Source organism: Haliotis cracherodii, unplaced genomic scaffold (assembly GCF_022045235.1).
Source record: "Haliotis cracherodii isolate W230 unplaced genomic scaffold, xgHalCrac1.p SCAF_10, whole genome shotgun sequence".
Classification (NCBI taxonomy): Eukaryota; Metazoa; Mollusca; class Gastropoda; order Lepetellida; family Haliotidae; genus Haliotis; species Haliotis cracherodii.
The window spans coordinates 49764057-49786441 of NW_027266265.1; the positions used below are offsets into that span (position 1 = coordinate 49764057).

A 22385-nucleotide genomic window follows, 5' to 3' on the forward strand; every position below is an offset into this window, starting at 1 on the left:
ACTATCATGGGACTTGTGTGTTTGTTCTTTAAAGCCGAACACATCAATTTTCACGACTTCACCTGTAAATAAACAACTGGACCAGACAATCCAGGGAGAAACAATACACACTGTTTGGGTACGAAGACACAATCAACCAAATTCTTCACTTGTTCCTATATTTGTGGACTGACATCAGTTCAAATTCTTGTAATGTCTTCCTTCCCATGTTAACTTCAGAAACACACAAGTCTCAATATGTTCAAGTATGTTTAATATGCTGATTCCAGAAATGTACACGATACATGGTCAGTGAGGATGACCAGGACAATGACCAGGACAATGACATATGACCTATATAAATACAGATGTAGCGCCACAATGAACATGGAATGAGACTGTACACATACATGGGCAAGTGGTGCAGACAATGATGGATGAACGTGAGTGAGTGAGTTGGGTTTAACGCCGCTTTTAACAGTATTCCAGTTGCATTGCAGCGTGTCAGCTTAATGTGGGAGGAAAGCCCGAAGTGATGCAGGTCTTAAGACGTTTACCACTTCGGTGAAACCCCCGAGCATGGGTATGGTGCTGACAAACCTAGAAACATAATTGGGGCGAACCGGCATTCGAACCCACAATCATAGGTTTCTGGCGTGTCCAAGGGACGCAACTCTGCACAGTGAATCGCAGCGCTTTAGACGACTGGGCCACCCGTGCCCCCGAATGAACATGAAGGGTAAATGCCGTTCCAGCTCCATATTGGCACAAGGTACAGGCAAGGCAATGTTAATGTAAAGAAGTTCCACAGTCTCCTTACAGTTTGTCCTTGCAATGCCATTGTCACAAGTACACAAGCTATGACTGTTGTAGCAACATGAATGCCTCTTGAAATGAGACCCAGATGTAATACCGACCAGTTGCTGCAGCCTGAGAGGGGATCAGGTTCCTCTGTTGTGAGAGGAAAGCCGAAGTGATGCAGGTTGTAGATATTTACCACTTTGGTGATCCCCATGGGAAAGTAGGTACATAGCTGACAAAGACCATAATCAGAGTGAAATGATACTTCTATCTCCCTAGCAGCATATCCTGGCACAACTAAGGGATGCAACTCTGCACAGCAAATTGCAGTGCCAAAGCCCACTGGGCTCCCTTCTGCCCCACACTCCTAACAGGGCCATATGCAACCAACAGGCCGAGGAAGGCAGCTTCTTGGAGCATGGATGTTTGAATGGTGTGTGGATAAAAACAAACCTCTCACCAGCCTTAAACATGAGATTACCGGTAGCCTGTGAATACCCTCTCATTCCACTGACAACCTCACAATTAGTCCTGAGTTTCAGAATGGTTCCTTTCTGTGACACTGACCAATTGTCATCCAAAATGTCCACAGATGTTTTTTTTCAATTTTGGTAATATGAAACAATCCCCTATCAAATGCTGAATGAAATTGACCCAACACAAAATTGACCCAATTTGCCTCAAGATAAATTGCTGTAGTCTGTGCCAAAACCTTTCGAGACAATGGGACAAAAATCAGTACAGTAAATCAAAACATCAGTTTATGGACTAGTATTCAGTGATCTTACTCGACTAAAAGAAATGATAGCAGACTTGGACTTTGGAATAGTGGCTAAAGTCACAGACAGACACTCATCTTCTTTGTTTGTTTCATTATTTGTTGTTTAGCGCCTCAGCAATATTCCAGCTATATGACGGCGGTCTGTAAATAATCCAGTCTGGACCAGACAATCCAGTGATTGATATCATGAGCATCGATCTAAGCACATTGGGATACGATGACATGCATCAGCCAAGTCAGCAAGCCTGACTCCCTGATCCCGTTAGTTGCCTCTTACGAGAAGCATAGTCACCTTTCACAGCAAGCATGGGTTGCTGAAGACCTATTCTACCCCGGATCTTCACGGGAAGACATTATTGTTATACAAACCACATATATCATAGTGTGTGCTGGACTGTCTGTGTAAATGTTTCAGCTTCAGGGAACTCATCTCTATCAGTGTATCAATAAGAAGTTCATTTTATTGTGAAAGTAACACTGCGACATTGCTGTGTAAACTTATCTCACTTTGATCAGATCACTACATAAACATCCCCAGAACACAAATGTATATATGTTTTCCACTTGCTCGGAACATGAGCCTGTGTTTTGAGACTTGAGGAACAGAGGCAGATATCCAATTATTGTCAGTACAAGAGCTTTGTCAAGTTATCATTGTTGTTTGTGTGTTGTTTAACACCACTCTCAGCAATATTTCAGCTATATGATGGCAGTCTGCATATAAGTCTGGACCAGACAATCCAGTGACTGATATCATGATTTTGTTTATTTGTTTGTTGTTTAACGCCGCACTCAGCAATATTCCAGCTATATGATGGCAGTCTGTAAATAACAGTCTCGACCAGACAATCCAGTGATTGGCATCATGAGCATCAATCCACAAAATTGGGATACGATGACATGCATCAACAAAGTCAGTGAGACTGACATCATGAGCATCAATCTACTCAATTGTCAGCGAGCTGATCCCACTTCCAGTTACTTGCCTCCAAGATAATCATTTAGGCATTAAGCTTATAATTCATCAGAAACATTTTCTGTACATTGAAGAAACACACGCAATGATAAAATGCCTCCTGTAACTTCCTGTAAGTGATGCTATTTCTTTATTGTCCACGTGCACACACAGTCTCCCTAAGATGATGTCTCAATGCCTGCTGGAGATACTGAGTTGACTGCGGAGCCTTGCTGCAGAAACTCATGTAAATCTGTGTCGATGGTATTGTTATCATTGCCCTCATTGGCTGCCTGTGGCTGAGCAGCTTCACTGTCCACAACTTCCATTGGCTGGCTGCTAATTCCCTGGTTCGGAGTTGGAAAGGGGACAACTGGTTGCATGGTAATTCCCAGAGCTGAGCGCATGGCCTTTATACTGACGATGTCCTTCGGGGCAGCCTCACGGGCTAAGGCCTTCAGTTCCTTCGATACTTTCTCGGCTGAAAAAGCAAAGGAATATGAGTGAGGTGAGATGAGGTTTAACGTCGCGTCCAAGATTATTGCACTTATATAATGACATGCATGCACGTGTGTGTGTGGGGGGGGGTGGGTGGGTGGGTGTGTCTGCTTGTACTAGTCCAGACTGATGTTGATTTATAGCGCTAGCCCACTAAGATACCGTGCCGCAGTTTAACATGAATACCCCACTCAGACACAGTATACTGACTCCGAGCCGACCAGTCCTTGTTTAAGTCCCTTAATGCTGAGCACCAGGCAGGGTAACAACAAGTTTCATTTTTTGTGTCTTTTGGTATGATGCAGTTGGGGATCGAACCCCTGACCCTCTGCTCTCCGGGCAGATGCTCTACCACTAGACCATGGAGGCGGTCAATAAATACAAGTGAGCATTGTATATATACACATGAATATCATAAAACATAACTCGCAATAAAGCATTTAAAAAATATCCATCAAATTTTGATTAAATGAATGTTGTAAGCCCCCAGCATTGGTGATGGTATCACACTATCCCCCAGACACAAAGCCTGACTACCCAATCAATTAAGATGCCTCTAACGACCAGCAAAGTTCCTGGGTAGCAATTCTAACTCAGATTCCCACGGGGTACAAGTTGTGGAAACATCCACGTCTAGCATTGCTCTGTGCTCACCCAGCTCAGCCTCTCTGTCAGACGGCCCGAGAAGAAGTCCCAGATGTGCAGGCGGCTTCTGACTCAGCCTCTCCTTCTGCGTCTGCTGGAGGTCTGTGATGAGGCCGGCCGTCTGGTCCAAGCGTGCCTGCAGCTTCTCATTGCCAATCTCCTTCTCTGGAAGAAATATTGGAAGTTTGAATATTCAGTAACAATCAGTTCCTGTATCTTACACCATACTCACTGTGACGGATTTCACAGTTCAATCTTTTAGAAAACCTATGTGACCCGATAGATATCTCATGGTTACTACAGTCTGTGCCAAAAACATTTAACTCTACTAGCTCCAACTTGGCAGTTAGCATCATTTAAGTACATTGGTGTAACCATATGGTATTTTATTAGATGAACTTACTCATGTTGCTAGACCAAAGAGATTTTGACTAGGCTCGGGCATCGAACAAGTGGCTAAAGTCTATTACTACTATTACTTTGGGAAAAAGGTTGTAAATGTTTCTTATTATCCTAAGAAATCTGCGAGGTATTCGTCAGTGGATGAATGTTGTTTTACGCCACAGTCGGCAATATTCCAGCTACATTGTGGTTGGCTGTCAATAATGAACCAGGCAAACAAGTGGTTGACAGCATGAGCACGGATCCATCCAAACATGACACACAGTCATCCAGGTCACACATTAAGCCCTCACTGGGGACCCAACTCTGTCCCTGTGTCAGTGCATGGGTGTGTAATAACTCTTCTTCATCAGACTTAATGTTGGATGATGTTATGCCCTTTTTCTACCACAACATATCAATATATCGGTTTATCACAAGACAAACAAAGCAGAAAATATCTACCACTGAAGCAGATACTGCTATCTTAGAAATTTGGGTCACCAGATCAGTTCATTTTCTTGGAAATCCAGCATGTGCTAAAGATTTGTTTTCAGATTTGTTGATGATACAGATGAATGTCCAATAAATCAGTGATAAAATCATGGCATGTATCTCCTACAGAATTATTGACTAACAAAGGATCACATGTCAACATGGGACCCCATCACATGGCTTTACTAGTTACTGTATTCGACGTAATAAGCGCCCCACTCTAATAAGCGCCCACAGCAATATTTGCTATTATATTGGCTAGTGAACAATCCCAATTAGCACCCCTTGTGATTGATCAATGTACACAAGACTTATTTATTCGCGTATAATAGGCACTCGTGTGTTATATGCACCCTTAATTATGGGGAATAAAATTCTGGAAAAATATATCTGTCGTACATAAACATTTCAGGCTGTCAGCATAAACCACCAAATTTATCTATCAACTCTGGTTTTTTCACCAAAATAATATTCTAATAAGAGCCCCCTATTTCTAATTTTGAGAGCACCCAGGGCGCTAGTCCTGCACCATGACCGTGGAATATATTTATTTTATGAAAAAATAATAATCTAGAAATGCATACAAAAGCAAGTCTAGCCAGCTCAAGCTAGCTCTATGCCACAGCATAGGGAATTTTTTTATTTTTAGAGTCAAGAAGGATATTGTGTAATATAAGATTTCAGAGACTAAATGTTAGTCTACCAGGTGAGAAATGAACCCAGGACATGTCCATGTTGGGCAGCACTGTGTCTACTGAGCTACCCCTAGGTCATACAGCTCACTCACCAAAGTAGTCCACAAAAGAGACATCAAGTCCAAGGTCACCCAGGCTCCTAAGGGAGTTGAAATCAATGTTCTTTTTAACTTTAGCCTGGAAGGAAAACAAGAAGCCATTCAGATGGTGGTTGTTGAACACTCTCATAGTTACCATCACCATATGCTAAATTCTTTTCACAAAATGTCAACAGTTATGGTTTAAGTCATGACTAAACACACCAATTTGGTTGACAAAACTTCTAAACATCACAACACAAGTCAATTTTAATAAAGGACACAAATTGAATCTTCATTTCTAATTTTTACATTTTATAAAGTAAAATGTATTCCCTTTGGTTAAGAAAGTTGGTTGGTTTGACGGCGGTCTGTAAATAATCGAGTCTGGACCAGACAATCTAGTGATTAATATCATGAGCATCGATTGGGATCAATGACATGCATAAAACGATTCAGCGAGCCTGACCACCCAATCCCCTTAGTCGCCTCTTAAGACAAGCATAGTCACCTTTTTAAGGCAAGAATGGGTTGCTGAAGACCTATTCTACCCCAGATCTTCACAGGTCTGTTTGCTCTCATTAGACACGATATGATATAATTGAAATACTGTTCAAAGCGGGGTTAAACCCAACTCACTCACTCACTCTTCAGATGGTGGCTGTGCCTGTATTTGACAAAGTACGCAATTGGGATCGATGACATGCAACAACCAAGTCAGCGAGTCTGACCACCGATCCCGTTAGTCGCCTTTTACGACAAGCATAGTCGCCTTTTACGGCAAGCATGGGTTGCTGAAGACCTATTCTATCCCGGATCTTCACGGGTTCCAGGTAAGTGTATGGCTGGCAGTCCCGTCACTTAAAAAGCATTGACTTACCTCTTTCTCCTTCTGTTTCTCTTCTTCAGCCTTCTTGTCAGCTTCCACTTTCTTCTTCTGGAGAAAACAATAACTGAGTTAGTAATGTACCATCCACCGGAATGAATACACCCCAACATCACCATTTCAGATCATTTAAAAAACAAAATTTAAAATTCTGACACACGTAGAACAAAACAATACAAAAGTCTTTGACTGACTTGACTGAGAAGTTGGCAGAGCATGAAGACATGAAACCATTTTAGATGAGGTGAGGTGAAATGGGGTTTAACATCGCTTCCAAGATTATTGCAGTCTTATAGCGATGGCATGCCCTGTGTGTGTGTGTGTGTGTGTGTGTGTGTGTGTGGCTGCTTGTACTAGTCTGGACTGATGCTGATTTATAGTGCTATCCCACTGAGATACCATGCCGCAGTTTAACATGAATACCCCTTTTAGACACAGTATACTCCAAGCCGACCAGTCGTTGTTTTAGCCCCTTAATGCTGAGCGCCAGACAGGGTAACAACAAGTACCATCTTTTACCGTCTTTTGGTATGACGCGGCTGGGGATCGAATCCTGGACCTTCCACTCTCCGGGTGGAGGCTCCTTTTTAGGATAACAACCTCTTTATCGTTTGTAATAATTTCAGGACTACTTCTTGCCCCCTTCATCAGGAGCAGAAGTAGGGGTGGACAGCTACAAGCAGTCTTGACTGATACACAAGAAAGAAGTTCTCCATAAAAAAAGTTTCATGTCACAATTTCATGCACATCATACTCATATTACGTCTCATAAATCATAATTGTGTAATTAAAATATATTTCCAAAAATATTACAATACTTGAATAAATTACATAAAAAATAGCTTGTAGATGCATCATTTCCAGAGTGTCTCTGACTATGCTTTGTTTGTTTGTTTGTTTGTTGTTTTACGCCAAAGTCAGCAATAATCCAGCTATATGACGATGATCTGTAAATAATCGAGTCTGGACCTGACAATCCAGTGATTGAGCATCGACAATGCAATTGGAACAGGATTACATGCATCAACAAAGTCATCAGCCTGACCACCCGATCCCCTAGTCGCTGTAGTAGAGAGAGCCCACCTGTTCCAGGAGCCTCCTCGTCTTGCTGTGTTCCCCCTTGGTGAGGACGTCTAGGAGGACATCCACCATCTTCACACCGTAGTCCTCCGCACTCTCCACAAAACTCATTACACTGAAAACAACAGGATTGTGAATGAAGTCAGCTTAGGCAGTCTACAACCTTATTCATTAAGTGTGTGTGGCTGCTTGTACTAGTCCAGACTAATGCCGATTTTATAGTGCTAGCCCACTGAGATACCATGCTGCAGATTTACATGGATACCCCACTCGGACACAGTATACAGATGCCGAGCTGACCAGTCCTTGTTTTATCCAATTATTGCTGAGTGAGTGAGTTGGGTTTGACACCACTTTCAACAGTATTTCAGCCCCCTAACAGCGATAGATTTAACAACAAATTTGTATGGAGCCAGCAGAGTTTGTTCCTGTTAAAAGTTACTGGCGCTTCTCAAAAGTAACAGGCCTACAACTAAATAGTGGATGCCTAGAAGTGGCCAAACCTGAGATTGCATAGCCACCTAGCTTGGCATTGAAAATGTTAGAACTCTTTACCCCTAAAACGTTATTTCCCGGACTCTGAGATCAAATCTTCTTCCATTTGCCTCATTTCGTGGTGATTTATGACCAAATAAATAAGTTGTACACAAGATTACAAAATCAGTCGTCATTTTACAAAGATGATCCAATCAAAAAAATTAAACACACAGAGAAGGAGTAAAGTTTTGAGAACCAGACGGGCCATCTACTTTACATGTCAGCAAGCCCTTCATAATTTTAACTGGCCATGGGCCAATGAGCCAGTACGTAAATCGCCCCCTGCCGAACAGGCCAAGGATCACTAGTAAGGAGAATCATGTATCTGGACCTACTATCAGCGTATCCTGGCACAGATAAGGAACACAACTCTGACAACACAATAACTGATGCAGTTGTCTAATTACCTCTTGGCATACTGTGCGCCAGTATCATCTCCGTACGTAGACAGCAGGAGGTCGGACTCCTCCTTCGACACGCTGGAAAACGCTGAGTCGTACTGAGGGGCATAGCTACTGAAGGGCCCGTAGTTGAGGTAGGTAACTGAAGAGCAAGGTGGACATGATTACGCCAAACATTCCTAACTATCTAACAGTTACAACAAAAACATGAGCAGAGACGTAGCATTTAGAGGTATATCTTGGATGAGTTTTACCACAAGAGGGATGGATTATTCACTAGACCAAATAAATGAATCAGGCATCAAAACGAAAATACCATTTTTCCAAGCTGTAAAAGTTAACACAGAGAAACGAAAGTAACATCAAGGGAGATAACTTTACCAAATTATCTCCCTTATTGTGGGTTGCACAGATCGACAGCCAGGCTCTTCCTATAATACATGTGTTGTACCTGGTGATATTTTGTTTCTCTTGTCTTCCTTAAAGCCGGCCAGATTGCCAGATCCTGTGGTCAGTTTCCCGGTCAGTTCCCCCAGGGCTACAATCTTCTCTGTTTCACTCACTGTAACATAGTACAAACATACACACATTACAAATAATTACTCTGTACCATGTTGACGAGGTCAAAATGTGAAAACAATTACCCAAGGACCCGACCTTGAGGGGGTCTGACCGCCAAAGGGGTCGTGTCAGAGGGTCCTTGTTTTTGCATATTTACCTCGTCACGGGTATTCTTTCGTTATGTTACACCGAAATTCACTATAAAGATTATGAAGTCTTTAAACCATTACAGTAACTTAGCTGCGAATCATGAATTTTCATAACAGACGCCATCTTGTTTTCTAGCAGACGAGTCAATATTCATCATGTGACAAGTCAATACTGATCATGTGATGAATCAGTATTCAAGGTCAGTGTTGAAAATGTCATTGAAATGTATTGTTTCGTCACGTGGTACGGATTAACAACTGGAATTGCCAGATTCTTAATAGAGGTTTGTTGCTCAATTTCACCCTTTAATCATTTTCCAAGAAAATGATGACAGGCTGAATATGATTGCATCTGGACAGGACAAACCAGTAGATTAAACACAATGATCTACGCTGTCAGGGTGCACCATGCCTGACCACCAGATCCATGAAGTCACCTGGCACCAATTCTGACCCAGAACCCACACTGGGGTTTTCCTAACGTTTCTATGTTCTGCTGACGTACCTTTGCCATCATTGTCTGGGTTGACCACTGTGAGAGTTGTAGCTCCATCCTTCCTTCTCCTCAGGAATCCAAACTGTTCAACATGAAAATTGTCGACTTAGCATTCTGGGGGTAATATAGACAATAAAAAACTTCTTTCACTTCACCTGTCAATCAAACCGTGTGACTGACCAATCAGAAAGATTGGTGATACAAATTCCACCATTCAGACCTTTATCACAATGACATATATTATTCCTATAAGGGCAATCTGTTTTTCGGAAAATTGTAATTTTCACATTATATTGTATATTAATATACTGATCCCATTTCACACATTGCAATGCTTCATGCTTCTTTCGATCCTATGTGGAAACACGATCCAAAAAGGTTTCCAGCTTCTTAAAACAAATCACCCGAACACATCCCAGCATCACCATGGTCACCACCCAAACACACGAGTCAACCACTGTGATCCTGTGCATAGCAACCCACACAGCCTGATCACGTGCTTACTCCTGCCACATCATTCTCTTTTACAGAGCTAACAATCAATTCTACAAGACAGACCACACCACTCCCACAGACATAAGGGTGAGCAAGCATGGTATCTCTTTAAATGCTTTGTCTAAGCTATCAATCACGCCCGAGGGATTGAAGCATGCTAAGACGAGAAGAGGATCGACTGACAATATCAACAAGAGGATCTTCGAACCAATGCCAGGCTGCAAATGCTCAAAGCAGTGAGCGGTACATGGGTACAATGTGTGAAGCCCATTTCTGGTGTCCCCCACCGTGATAATGCTGGAATATTGCTAAAAGCGGCGTAAAACCGTACTCACTCACTCACTCCACTGGGTACTCAGTCTGGGAACCTGAATAATGACAATAAACAAAGGAAGGATGTTCCAATGATGATTCTGAATGCACAGGATACAGAGTACTGGGCTGCAGAAGCAGGTATGGTATCATCTGTCTGTATTGGTGTGTAGATGGAAATGAAATGAAATGATGTTCCCAGGAGGTAGACAGAGAGACCTCCATAGTAGCACACATCAAGGAAGCATTTCCTTAGTAGAAGTAGAGTACCCGTCGGTCAATCCGGGGTGAAGTCGGGAACTGTTACCGTCGACTTGGGAGCGACTGTGTCCTGAGACGAAGTGGCCAGTTGGGTGACAAATTAAACAACATGTGGATGGGTTGGGGACCATAAGCGACCACAGCTGACGATGGGGAAGCACTAGGAGGGTCAACAGTAAGGGCTGTCAAAGCTGGCTTGGGCAAGCCGTCCTTAGAAAGAACCATGCGGACGGCCCAGGCTATTGGTTGCTTCAATGAAGGCATGGACAAAGGCACACTGGGGGCAAACGGCTGGTCCGAATTGGCAGGAATGTTGTCAGTGAGAAAGGTGTCCATGATACCATCATCTTCAACTGACAAGGAGAGTATGGTGGATACTTGAGGTGATTTCATGACTGGAACTCTGATAGAGATGAACACACTGACATGCTGAAGTGGTCCTTGAAGTAGTTCCACTGTGAGATCGATCAGTAGATCCCTAATACCTTCGATCTCTTGAGTTTCGATTTCAGGAATGTCGATCCTTTGATCTAGAGAGTTAGAACTGTTTGGTTGATGTTGATAAAACGATAATACTTTGTTTGTTGTTTAACGCTGCACTCAGCAATGTTCCAGCTTTATGACGGCGGTCTGTAAATAATCCAGTCTGGATCAGACAATTCAGTGATTGACATTATCATGATTATGAGCATCAATCCACAGAACTGGGATATGATGACATGCATCAACCAAGTCAGCGAGCTTGACCACCCGATCCCGTAAGTCGACTCTTACGACAAGCATAGGTGCCTTAAAGCAAGCATGGGTTGCTGAAGACCTATTCTACCCCGGATCTTCACGGTCTATAAAACGATAATACAATTTTAATGGAAACTTAATCCTGGTAGAGACGGTAACCAGTCAGATAACAGTGCAAGCCTCAAAAGCCCTCAAGCAGACTATAACCAGGAGTCTCACAGATTTCGGGCACAAGAGAGTAAAAACCCTAGGTTACCATACAGTGAAATCTTGGTAGTCCAGAACCTGTTAATCTGGAAACCCCACCTTTGGAACACATACATGTATACAAGGTGATATTACACTGTAACCATGATTTGTTAATCCAGAAATTGTGTAATCTGGACGAACAACACTGTCTAGATTATAAGGGTTTCACTAAACATGTGTTGCCTCCAACTTACATTTTGCAGTTTGCTTGGATGGAAATACTTCATAGATCAACAGTTGAAAGATGGAAAAAGATTAAAAGAACAACCTGTTGAGTACATCAGCTATCCCATGCCAGTGTTACTATGGTTACCTTGCTCTTGTCTTTCCGTAGCGTGAGTTCCTCCTTCACCTCCTTGGCTGCAGCCTGGGCCTGGGCGAGGATCTGCTCCGGCGACATGTTGTCAGGGATGGCTTCAAACCGAGTCAAGCTGCAATGTCAAGCAAAATAATCATACCAACTTCCGCTTGAACATTCAGCAGCATTAGAAATTGGCACTAGTCCTGTAGTCCTTGCCAAACTGCCCAATCGTTAAGATATCACAAGGACCAGTAGACTTTGCAAGTTGGATGGGTTTGGGTATATGTTATCATCATAGGGACTAGTGGACTAAACGTGTTAGTTTCTACCACTGTTCAGGTGAGGTGAAATGGGGTTTAACGTCGCGTCCAAGATTATTGCACTTATATAGCATACGTGCATGTATGTGTGTGTGTCTGTGTGGCTGCTTGTACTAGTCTGGACTGATGCCGATTTATAGTGCTAGCTCACTCAGATACCATGCCGCAGTTTAACATGAATACCCCACTCAGACACAGTATTCTGACTCCGAGCCGACCAGTCCTTGTTTTAGTCCCTTAATGCCGAGCGCCAGACAGGGTAACAACAAGTACCATCTTTTAACGTCTTTTGGTATGATGCAGTCAGGGATCGAACCCCGGACCTTCCGCTCTCCGGGCGGATGCTCTACCACTAGACCACGGAGGTGGTCTACCACTGTTCAGTGTTAACACTGCCACAGAGTGGATTCATTTCACCTTTCCATTCAAAATTCCACTAGCCTCTTCAGCAAAGTCTGTAAAGACTAGACTTCCCCCAATAGAAACTCATGCTCCCAGTGCTTTTCAGCGGTTTCTAAATAGATAATGGCATATTTTGAATTGATTGCTATTCTGTTGTTTGTTTGTTTGTTGTTTAATGTAGCACTCAGCATATTCCAGCTCTATGATGGCAGTCTGTAAATAAGCCAGTCTGGCCTTTTACGGCAACAATGGGTTGCTGAAGACCTATTCTACCCCGGATTTTCACAGGTTTGCTACTCTGTATCTTGATCACATTGTAGTGTCACCCTCCAAGGGAGAGTGTTCCATTATGGCAAGAATGGGTTGCTGAAGACCTATTCTACCCCAGATCTTCACAGGTTTGCTATTCTGTATCTTGATCACATTGTAGTGTCACCCTCCAAGGGAGAGTGTTCCATTATGGCAACAATGGGTTGCTGAAGACCTATTCTACCCCAGATCTTAACAGGTTTGCTATTCTGTATCTTAATCACATTGTAGTGTCACCCTTCAAAGGACAGTGTTCCATTATGGCAACAATGGGTTGCTGAAGACCTATTCTACACCAGATCTTCACAGGTTTGCTATTCTGTATCTTAATCACATTGTAGTGTCACCCTTCAAGGGAGAGTGTTCCATTATGGCAACAATGGGTTGCTGAAGACCTATTCTACCCCAGATCTTCACAGGTTTGCTATTCTGTATCTTGATCACATTGTAGTGTCACCCTCCAAGGGAGAGTGTTCCATTATGGCAACAATGGGTTGCTGAAGACCTATTCTACCCCAGATCTTCACAGGTCTGCTATTCTGTATCTTAATCACATAGTAGTGACACCCTTCAAGGGAGAGTGTTCCATTATGGCAACAATGGGTTGCTGAAGACCTATTCTACCCCGGATGTTCACAGGTCTGCTTTTCTGTATCTTAATCACATTGTAGTGTCACCCTCCAAGGGAGAGTGTTCCATTATGGCAACAATGGGTTGCTGAAGACCTATTCTACCCCGGATGTTCACAGGTCTGCTATTCTGTATCTTAATCACATAGTAGTGTCACCCTCCAAGGGAGAGTGTTCCATTATGGCAAGAATGAGTTGCTGAAGACCTATTCTACCCCAGATCTTCACAGGTTTGCTATTCTGTATCTTGATCACATTGTAGTGTCACCCTCCAAGGGAGAGTGTTCCATTATGGCAACAATGGGTTGCTGAAGACCTATTCTACCCCAGATCTTCACAGGTCTGCTATTCTGTATCTTAATCACATAGTAGTGACACCCTTCAAGGGAGAGTGTTCCATTATGGCAACAATGGGTTGCTGAAGACCTATTCTACCCCGGATGTTCACAGGTCTGCTTTTCTGTATCTTAATCACATTGTAGTGTCACCCTTCAAGGGAGAGTGTTCCATTATGGCAACAATGGGTTGCTGAAGACCTATTCTACCCCGGATGTTCACAGGTCTGCTTTTCTGTATCTTAATCACATTGTAGTGTCACCCTCCAAGGGAGAGTGTTCCATTATGGCAACAATGGGTTGCTGAAGACCTATTCTACCCCAGATCTTCACAGGTCTGCTATTCTGTATCTTAATCACATAGTAGTGTCACCCTTCAAGGGAGAGTGTTCCATTATGGCAACAATGGGTTGCTGAAGACCTATTCTACCCCGGATCTTCACAGGTCTGCTATTCTGTATCTTAATTACATTGTAGTGTCACCCTTCAATGGACAGTGTTCTGACAGAACTTAACACGCTGTCATCCCTACACAGACATTCTCTATCTCAATTACATCGCTGTCTCAGCCTTCAAGTGGGCATACGCTGTGATAAAATGCAAATACTCTGATGCAAATACTCTGTCATCCCTGTACAGACAGTCTAGGCTCACCTCTTTGACTTCTGTATTTTCTTCAGCTCCTTCCTCCTCTGTTCTTCCTCATCGATCACCGTCACCATCTCGGCAACAGCGCCGTTCTCATGAAAGCCAATCTCCTCCAAGGTGATGTTTGCCATGAAGCTCTGGGTCTTCTTCATGTTGAGTATCTTCTCCTGGAACACAGAGACACGTCCAACTCACTCAACACTCTAGCAGCAAATAAATTTGTATTTGTTCTTGTTTGGTTGTTGTTGACTGTGCAATATTCCAGTTATATGACGGCCGTGTGTAAATAAACAAGTCTAGACCAGACGATCCAGTGATTGACATCACAAGCATCAAACTACTGGGATACGATGACATGCATCAACCAAGTCAGCGAGCCTGAGCAACCAATCCCATTAGTCGCCTCTTACGACAATCATGGGTTGCTGAAGATCGATTTTAACCCAGATATTCACAGTTAATTTTAACATAACAACAAAGCCATCTACTGCCATGTTCATTGAAGCCAGGGACTTTGGACCCATGACCAAGCTCATTGCAATCATTCCGCCATGCGTTATGTGTGGGACTCAAGTCTGACCCAGTGTTTAAGCACACATGGCAGTTGAAGCATCTTCCTGAGACAAGGGAGTTAATGGACTGTAAAAAATAGATTTTTCTTTGAGCAACAATTGTAGTCCCTCTATCATCAGCTCAATGAGGTAACATTGTGGAGGCTACAAGACTAGATCACTGTTGTTACCTTGCTTATAGGCTTCAAGCTACACTGTAGTAGCGGGGACCTACTCTACATGAATGTCAATGAGGTAACAATGTGGAGGTAAGAAGACTAAATCACTGTTGTTACCTTGCTGAGAAGCTTCAAGCCAGACTGCATTAGCCTCTTGGCTTCCTTGTAGTAGATTGTTTCCGGACGGTTGTATGTCATCGCATTGTTGCACATCGTAATGAAATCTTTCTGAAATTCCAAACAAATTAAACATAATCCAAGACAACAGCATTTTCAAGGGTGGATATTCTGTACCATTTTAGCAGGAAATGACAGTAAAACTTTATAAATTCCAATGACTTTGATTTACTGATAAGCAACAAAGGAACAATAAAAAGGAAACTGCTTGAATGATTAGTTTGACATTATTGTGTTACATACAATGTTACAATATCTCTAGATATATGAAAATATGAGACCTCTTCATAAAGTTCAATTATGGACAAAATAATTATCGCCCCCTCCCCCACCCCCAATTTGCCTGCCAAAATTGTGGGATGACAGATTAATCCCTGCGTTACCTTGTACTCCATGACATTGCGGTACTCGTCATCTTCAATCTTGGTGAGTATGGTGCTGAAGTCCATGGGGTAGGAGATGATGCTGGAGTAGCCGGGGGCAATTGCATCTGTGACTGGGTAGGCAAAGAAACCATTCAAGTCCTTCCTGAAACACCAATCACTGTCTGGTTTAATCTGTCTCCTTAATCCATACATTGTTTGACACCATGATGCATGTCCAGGTCCCAGCAACCAACTTGGCGGCACTATTGGCTCCATGCTCATTGGACATGGATAAGTTGATACAGTCAAGTCAGCGGTATAAACTAACAGTTTCAGTCCACTAGTCCTTATAATGATAACATGTAGCAAAACCCTTAAGAATGGCAAATTTCTACTCGTCCTTACGATACCTTAACTATTTGGCAGTTTGGCCAAGACTACAGGACTAGTGCCAATTTCTAACACTGTAAGTCTCGTTAATCCGACACTGGTTAATCCGACAATTGGCTTTATCCGACACAAATGATGGGAACCGATTAAATCAGTGCTATTTAGACCCGTTAATCCGACAGTCTCGCACTCTGATTCCGACACACCTAATTTGCAACAAATTGCTGAGATCATTTATTAATCAGTCTCATTAACCGACACGGTGATCAGCGTACTCTGTGGTCATCTGCCCACAAGTACACAGCCCTGTGTTGTGATGCAAGACGAGTCGGCGAGGAGCAGCATATTTCAACGGCAGCTGAGATAAACTTGCTTAACAATAAACAATTACTGCTTTAAATAAACAAAACAGGATGATTCACATGCGTAGATTACCCCAATCTCTTAAACATCGGATAGAAGTTCTCGCAACTGCTGAGGACATCCAATTACAGGTCACGTCAGAACGACCTTTCGCGAACTTTGATCGACCAATGAAATTACTAACAGGAAGTTGACATAAGTCACTAAGAAAGCAGCTTTCTTAAACATTGCAGCACTAGTTTGAAATTGGCGACTTTCATTCTAGGCTATGTTTTAAAATGCATTTTGAATCAGTCATACAGTTTGTAACAGTAGTTTTGTGTTAAACTTTGGAGGTTGCATGATTAGAAAACATATTCCGCTAACAATATAACATAACAAAATAAATATTTCCATTTTCCTTTTGTTTTATTACAAAATGTTTGAATCATTATCTATCGTGTAGTTGTCCGATTTTCAATCACGAACTTTGCTACTACCTAATTTCGTATATACTCGTTTATCCAACATAATCAAATGCAACCAATAATGTCGGATTAACGTGACTTGACAATATAAGTTTTATAGACCACACAGCTTAGATTTTAGGAGGTTTTATTGTGTATGGTATATAAATGCATTGATACCTCAACTTGGGTTTCATTAGCCCCTGGTGTAGTGGTTCTAACTGTGGTTCATGAAAAGAACATAGCATGCTTAGGGAAGTATAACATATATATCAACTCCTTTCATCATCCCAAGTTGTTATCAGATTTCTGTACAAACTGTTGGGGAATCCTGACACCTGAAGGCAGCATGTTCAACATCTCTTACCCCTGCAATTTCTTCTGTATGTAGTGCAGACACTGTCTAAGTATAGCATTGCTGTCCTCGCCCTGTACTGTACACTGCCGGGGCTCACGGGATACATCCTGCTCCTCCACCTCCATCTTGACTGGCTCCACCACCTGGGGCGGAGGTACGACAATGTGAGGCTGTTTCTCGGGGGGTTCCTCCGGTGGCAAGACTGTGGTGCTCTCATCTCCTCCCACGTACGTCTCTGCCTTCCTCTTGCTGCTGCTGCCCTCCTATGTACATACCAGAGAGTGTATTGGCTTCAGCCATAATAAATACATATATCAGTCAGTGATCATAGGATCATGTTATTGTTGTTTGGATTAATTGGAGCAACGGTTGTAAGACTGAGGGAGAGCGAGAGAGAGAGAGGGAAGAGAGAGGGGTAGCGTAGGGTAGCGTAGGGTAGGGTAGGGTAGGGTAGGGTAGGGTAGGGTAGGGTAGGGTAGGGTAGGGTAGGGTAGGGTAGGGTAGGGGTAGGGTAGGGTAGGGTAGGGTGGGATGGGGGCTTTTAGGGGTAGCGCTGACACCCTTTTTCAGACACCTGATATGTCATCCTATGTCCAGATGTCAGCCCCTTCATCATATATATACATCTCCATTCATTATAACTGTATTATCATATCAAAACATTTTATTGATGTGTACATCTATAACATAGGATAGTGTCTCAATTGTGAGAGCTATCATGAGTGATCATACCCCATCATGCTTGTGCCTGTCCTTGTCCTTATCCTTATCTCTATCCTTATCCTTCTTCTTTTTCTTCTTCTTATGCTTGTGTTTCTTCTCCTCGTGGTGGGGTGAGTGTGTGTACACATCCTGTATTGTCTCTGTGGGCTGCGAACCTCCAACTTTCAACACAAGCTTCAAGGGCTTCTCTACAACCTCCTGAGTGTAACCCTCTGAAACAGACACAGAATAATAATAGCTATATCTACTTTTTCCACTATAAAACAAAATGTCTCTTAGACAACATTTTAAATAGATTTTGATATAATTCTAATTATTAATTCATTGTGGCCTTATCATGATTATAGGCAGAAGGGAAGCTTTAACTGTTGTCATGTTGAAGGGCTTGATTGCCTACATTCTATCATGGATAAACATATTTAAAAATAAAAAGTGTTTGAGTTTACCTTAAAAAATATTACTTCTATAGCTGCATTTCTCAGTAGTTGCATCCAAATATTAAATTACAGAAAGGCATGCATGATAAGCCAAACTGAAGCCACCTACGGAAGTAATGTACATAACGTGCACACTTTTTCAGATTTCAATAACCGCTAGACGGAGGATCGAACTTGGCAGCTTGAAGCTAAGCTAGTATAATGGGTTAATCTAACTTGCCAAGATTTCACCATGGGACCAGTATCATAAATAATTAGTACTTGTTTAGCCAAGTCATCAGCACCCGATTGTTTACCTTTGTGTGTATGTGCAGTAGCTACTGTCTCTGTTTAACTGCAAAATTGTACAGATTTTCCTCAAATTAGATTGAATTAATTCATATCTATAACCCTAAGGATCGTAAAGGGGTGCCTAAGCCCAAGCCAGCCAAGGATAGTAAAGATGCGTGTGATTAGATTGAATTGATTCACATCTATAATAGGGCTGCAACGATACAGGAAGGTCACGATACGATACGCATCTCGATATTCTGGTCACGATACGATACGTATCTCGATACGCAATGATAAATAAAACAAGACTTAAAGCATGTCAAGATTGAACCTTTCATGATTTTGGAACAGTCAAAATTATTTTATAATAACAAAACTACTGAAGTTGGAACTTTCTCTAACTTTCCTTAAAAACAATTCAAAGTTCAAACACCAGAAAATAATTAATGTACCCCACCGGTGATACAACTTCAAAGAATTTTATCAGGAATAATATATTCCAATATCGTGTTACCTTAGTTGCAGCTTTTACTATATATATATATATATATATATATATATATATATATATATATATATATATATATATTTCAAATTATAAGAACCACAAGTGTAGCATTTTGGTACTGGTGATTGCTGTTGCAGGATATTTTTACGTATGGAACAATTTGATCAGTCACCCTAGGGACTTCCCGTGCTACATGTATTTCGATTGCGAAAACCTTATGTTGACATATATTCGCCAAATTGCCACACACATGACTTTTAAGGAGTCAAAGTATGGCATTTTTAATATATGTATCCATTCTCTAGCAACTAAAGTTCGTTTCAATACGTCAAAAGCGGTAATCTGACCGTGGTTGCAGTATCTCTTCACACACGATTTCACATAACTTAATGAAAAAAATATTAAATGAAATTTTGAATAAAATTAATAAAATATATTACAAACACAAGTCCAGATATATAATGAACACGTTTTAATAACAAGATAGTATAGTAATGGTATTTAATTGCGTACTTCAGTTCGGATTTGCTGACAGGTATTTCCGGTGTTATGTGCTTGCGGGGATCAGCTGATAATGTTTTTTGAGATGGGGAAAAACATGTCGGTGTAAAACCTGAGCTTATTAAAAATGTAAGTACGTTTTGGGGAGCCATGCGTTACCGCGCGCTTTAACCAATTTAGCGGTTTATTGAAAGGCACAATAGCGAGGAAACGCTTTACTTGAGATTTGCGTTCCGTATCGTGGCGTATCGATAAATGGGCCCACGTGTATCGTATATCGTATCGTGGGTCAAGTATCGCGATGCATCGGAATATCGGTGTATCGTTTCACCCTTAATCTATAACCATACGGATCGTAAAGGGGTGCCTAAGCCCAAGCCAGCCAAGGATAGTAAACGTGCGTGTGATTAGCAAGTGGAGTCTCCAACTCTAAGGATCATGAAGGGGTGTTTGATCAGAAGGGGGTACCTAACCATAATGATCGTAAAGGTGATCCAACTGCTATGGATAGAGTTGGCCCTAACTAACCTAACCCTTAGGCCAAGAGTCGAAGAGGCTGGCGAGATCTATGAAACGAGAGGTGCAACCGGCAGCTTAAGGTCACTTAGCACTGCAAAAGCTGCACCCGGTAAACTGCATTGTTGCCCCAAAAAGAATGTAATGATTCATGAATGTGTGTACTAAAGTAAAAGTACCACAAACTTGACAATATGCATCCTAGACTGCGAGAAATGAGGTGACGCTACTGATATTTCACCAGTTCAAGTTGCTACAAACACCAAAAGGACGAAAGAAAATATGTTAAAAGTGCAGAACTAATTCATAATACACGTATTCTCACCTTCTGCGTCGAGGGATTTCTTTTCTGATTTATGTTTCTTGTGTTTTTTACCCATATTTGTTGTTTAGATCTAGATCACAAATAAAGCTTTGTCAAGAAACCGGAAGTACCCGGCATCTGACTAAAAGACGGACAGTACGGCACGCGCAATAGCTTTGTAGACATTATTCAGTCTCCTTGATATTTCTTTTATCAAGCGATACAGGCGTACTGTTTGAAAGTCTCAGCTTAGCACCTGTTGATGTTAAATATTTTCCTGAATAAGGTCTATATCGGTGGTTAAAATCAGGACCTTGCGGCCACCTAATCCATGACGTCAGGGTTGGATTGGCTACAAACTATAAGATTTCTAAACAATATATGAACTTAGTGAAACCCAAGAGCGACCACAGAATATAGGATGATAAATGTTGCTGTGGGTGAATAGTGTAGTCAACACAATATTTTTTTACAGGTTATCAATTTATGAGAATGTAAACAGACTCTTGAATTGTGAGATTGTTTCAGTTATTTGATCTTGGCAGAAACACAAAGTATCGCCAAACCCCTGCCTGGTAACTGAATACAGGCAATTACAGGAACTATTCTAACCATATCGGAGTAAAAGAGTTGATTTTAATGCGATTGAGGAACTGTTGCAATTTACCACTTTTTTAATGGAGCATATTTTCGTATCAAAATAATAAACATCAGCATCGGCGAAAAACAAAAATCCTCAGATAGTAGAGGGAGCCAAGAGCAATGGAGTGTGGATGGAGAACTAGGCTAAAATGCTAAAATGTTTTAATAAGATAGTATATTCAAGCATGATGCCAAGCTTCTATGTGCCTGATACACTGCAGTTACTGCACACCGGAGCGGTCGGGTAGCCTAGTGGTTAAAGCGTTCGCTCGTCACGCCGAAGACCAGGGTTCGATTCCCGACATGGGCACAATGTGTAAAGCCCATTTCTGGTGACCCCCGCCGTGATATTGCTGGAATATTGCTAAAAGCGGCGTAAAACCATACGCTCTCACTCACTCACTACTGCACCCCGCCTCTGGATCCGCCAGTGAATAGGTGTCAATTAGTTTCCTATTTAAACTTTTAAGTCATATATGGCATCACAGGGTGATTTAGGACGGACAAATATGATAGGTCTTCAGCAATCCATGCTTGCCGTAATAGGTGACTATGCTTGTCGTAAGGGGCGATTAACGGGACCGGGTGGTCAGGCTCGCTGACTTGGTTGAGGCATGTCATCGTATCCCAATTGCGTGGATCGATGTCCATGGTGTCAATCACTGGACTGTCTGGTCCAGACTCGATTATTTACAGACCGCCGTCATATAGCTGGAATATTGCTGGGGTGTTAAACAACAAACAAACAAAAATGGTTAACGACGTATGGGACATGCAGTTTTTGTGAAGCAAACCGAACTAAACAGACAATGGTGAGTAAAATCAGTACTGCCTGTCTTGGCTCACCTTATCACAATTTACAAATAACGTATTCGCTCTAATTCAATATGCGTCGCGCTCCGAGCAACGTCAAGACCAATCTGGAAGTAATCTTTGTGTGTTACCCTCACAAAGACTGAAAATTTAAGTGACAATCCCTTTTTGCGGTCTGTATTACGTATTTCCTTTACTTTTTGCCTAGAATATTATCAAAACTAGACTTGCTATGTCAGCATTACGGTAAGGACAGGGCGTAAAGAGGAACAAATATGGTTCAGGCCTATAAAACATGTCAGACAGACCAGCTTGGAATGTGTGCATGAGGTGTGATATTACGTGTGCCTCAACCATTTGTAATAGGGTAAGATATGTATATTAAAACTACATTTTCAACCCCTGATTAAACAAATGTTATTT

At 41.9% G+C, this 22385-nt stretch overlaps 1 protein-coding gene across 1 annotated transcript; it reads right to left on the reverse strand.

The window, feature by feature from the left end:
• Positions 1 to 303: 303 nt before the first annotated feature.
• Positions 304 to 20629, reverse strand: LOC139454487 (bromodomain-containing protein 7-like). Its single transcript, XM_071236230.1, has 15 exons — positions 20529 to 20629; positions 17978 to 18180; positions 17255 to 17508; positions 15707 to 15851; positions 15264 to 15374; positions 14423 to 14583; positions 11786 to 11903; positions 9427 to 9499; positions 8663 to 8773; positions 8218 to 8353; positions 7277 to 7388; positions 6188 to 6244; positions 5323 to 5407; positions 3669 to 3824; positions 304 to 2997 (listed from the first exon to the last, which is right to left on the reverse strand). Exons 1-15 carry the CDS (start codon positions 20581 to 20583, stop codon positions 2696 to 2698), a joined length of 2079 nt encoding a protein of 692 aa, XP_071092331.1. The 5' UTR covers positions 20584 to 20629; the 3' UTR covers positions 304 to 2695.
• Positions 20630 to 22385: the final 1756 nt, after the last annotated feature.

Excerpts from the sequence above, each read along its gene's own strand:
- LOC139454487 (XM_071236230.1), bottom strand. The coding sequence starts at position 20,583 with ATGGGTAAAAAACACAAGAAACATAAATCAGAAAAGAAATCCCTCGAC. Across the intron at positions 11,904-14,422 it reads AAAATACAGAAGTCAAAGAG|CTTGACTCGGTTTGAAGCCA; the intron begins GTGAGCCTAGAC and ends TTGACATTGCAG. Across the intron at positions 7,389-8,217 it reads GGCGCACAGTATGCCAAGAG|TGTAATGAGTTTTGTGGAGA; the intron begins GTAATTAGACAA and ends TGTTGTTTTCAG.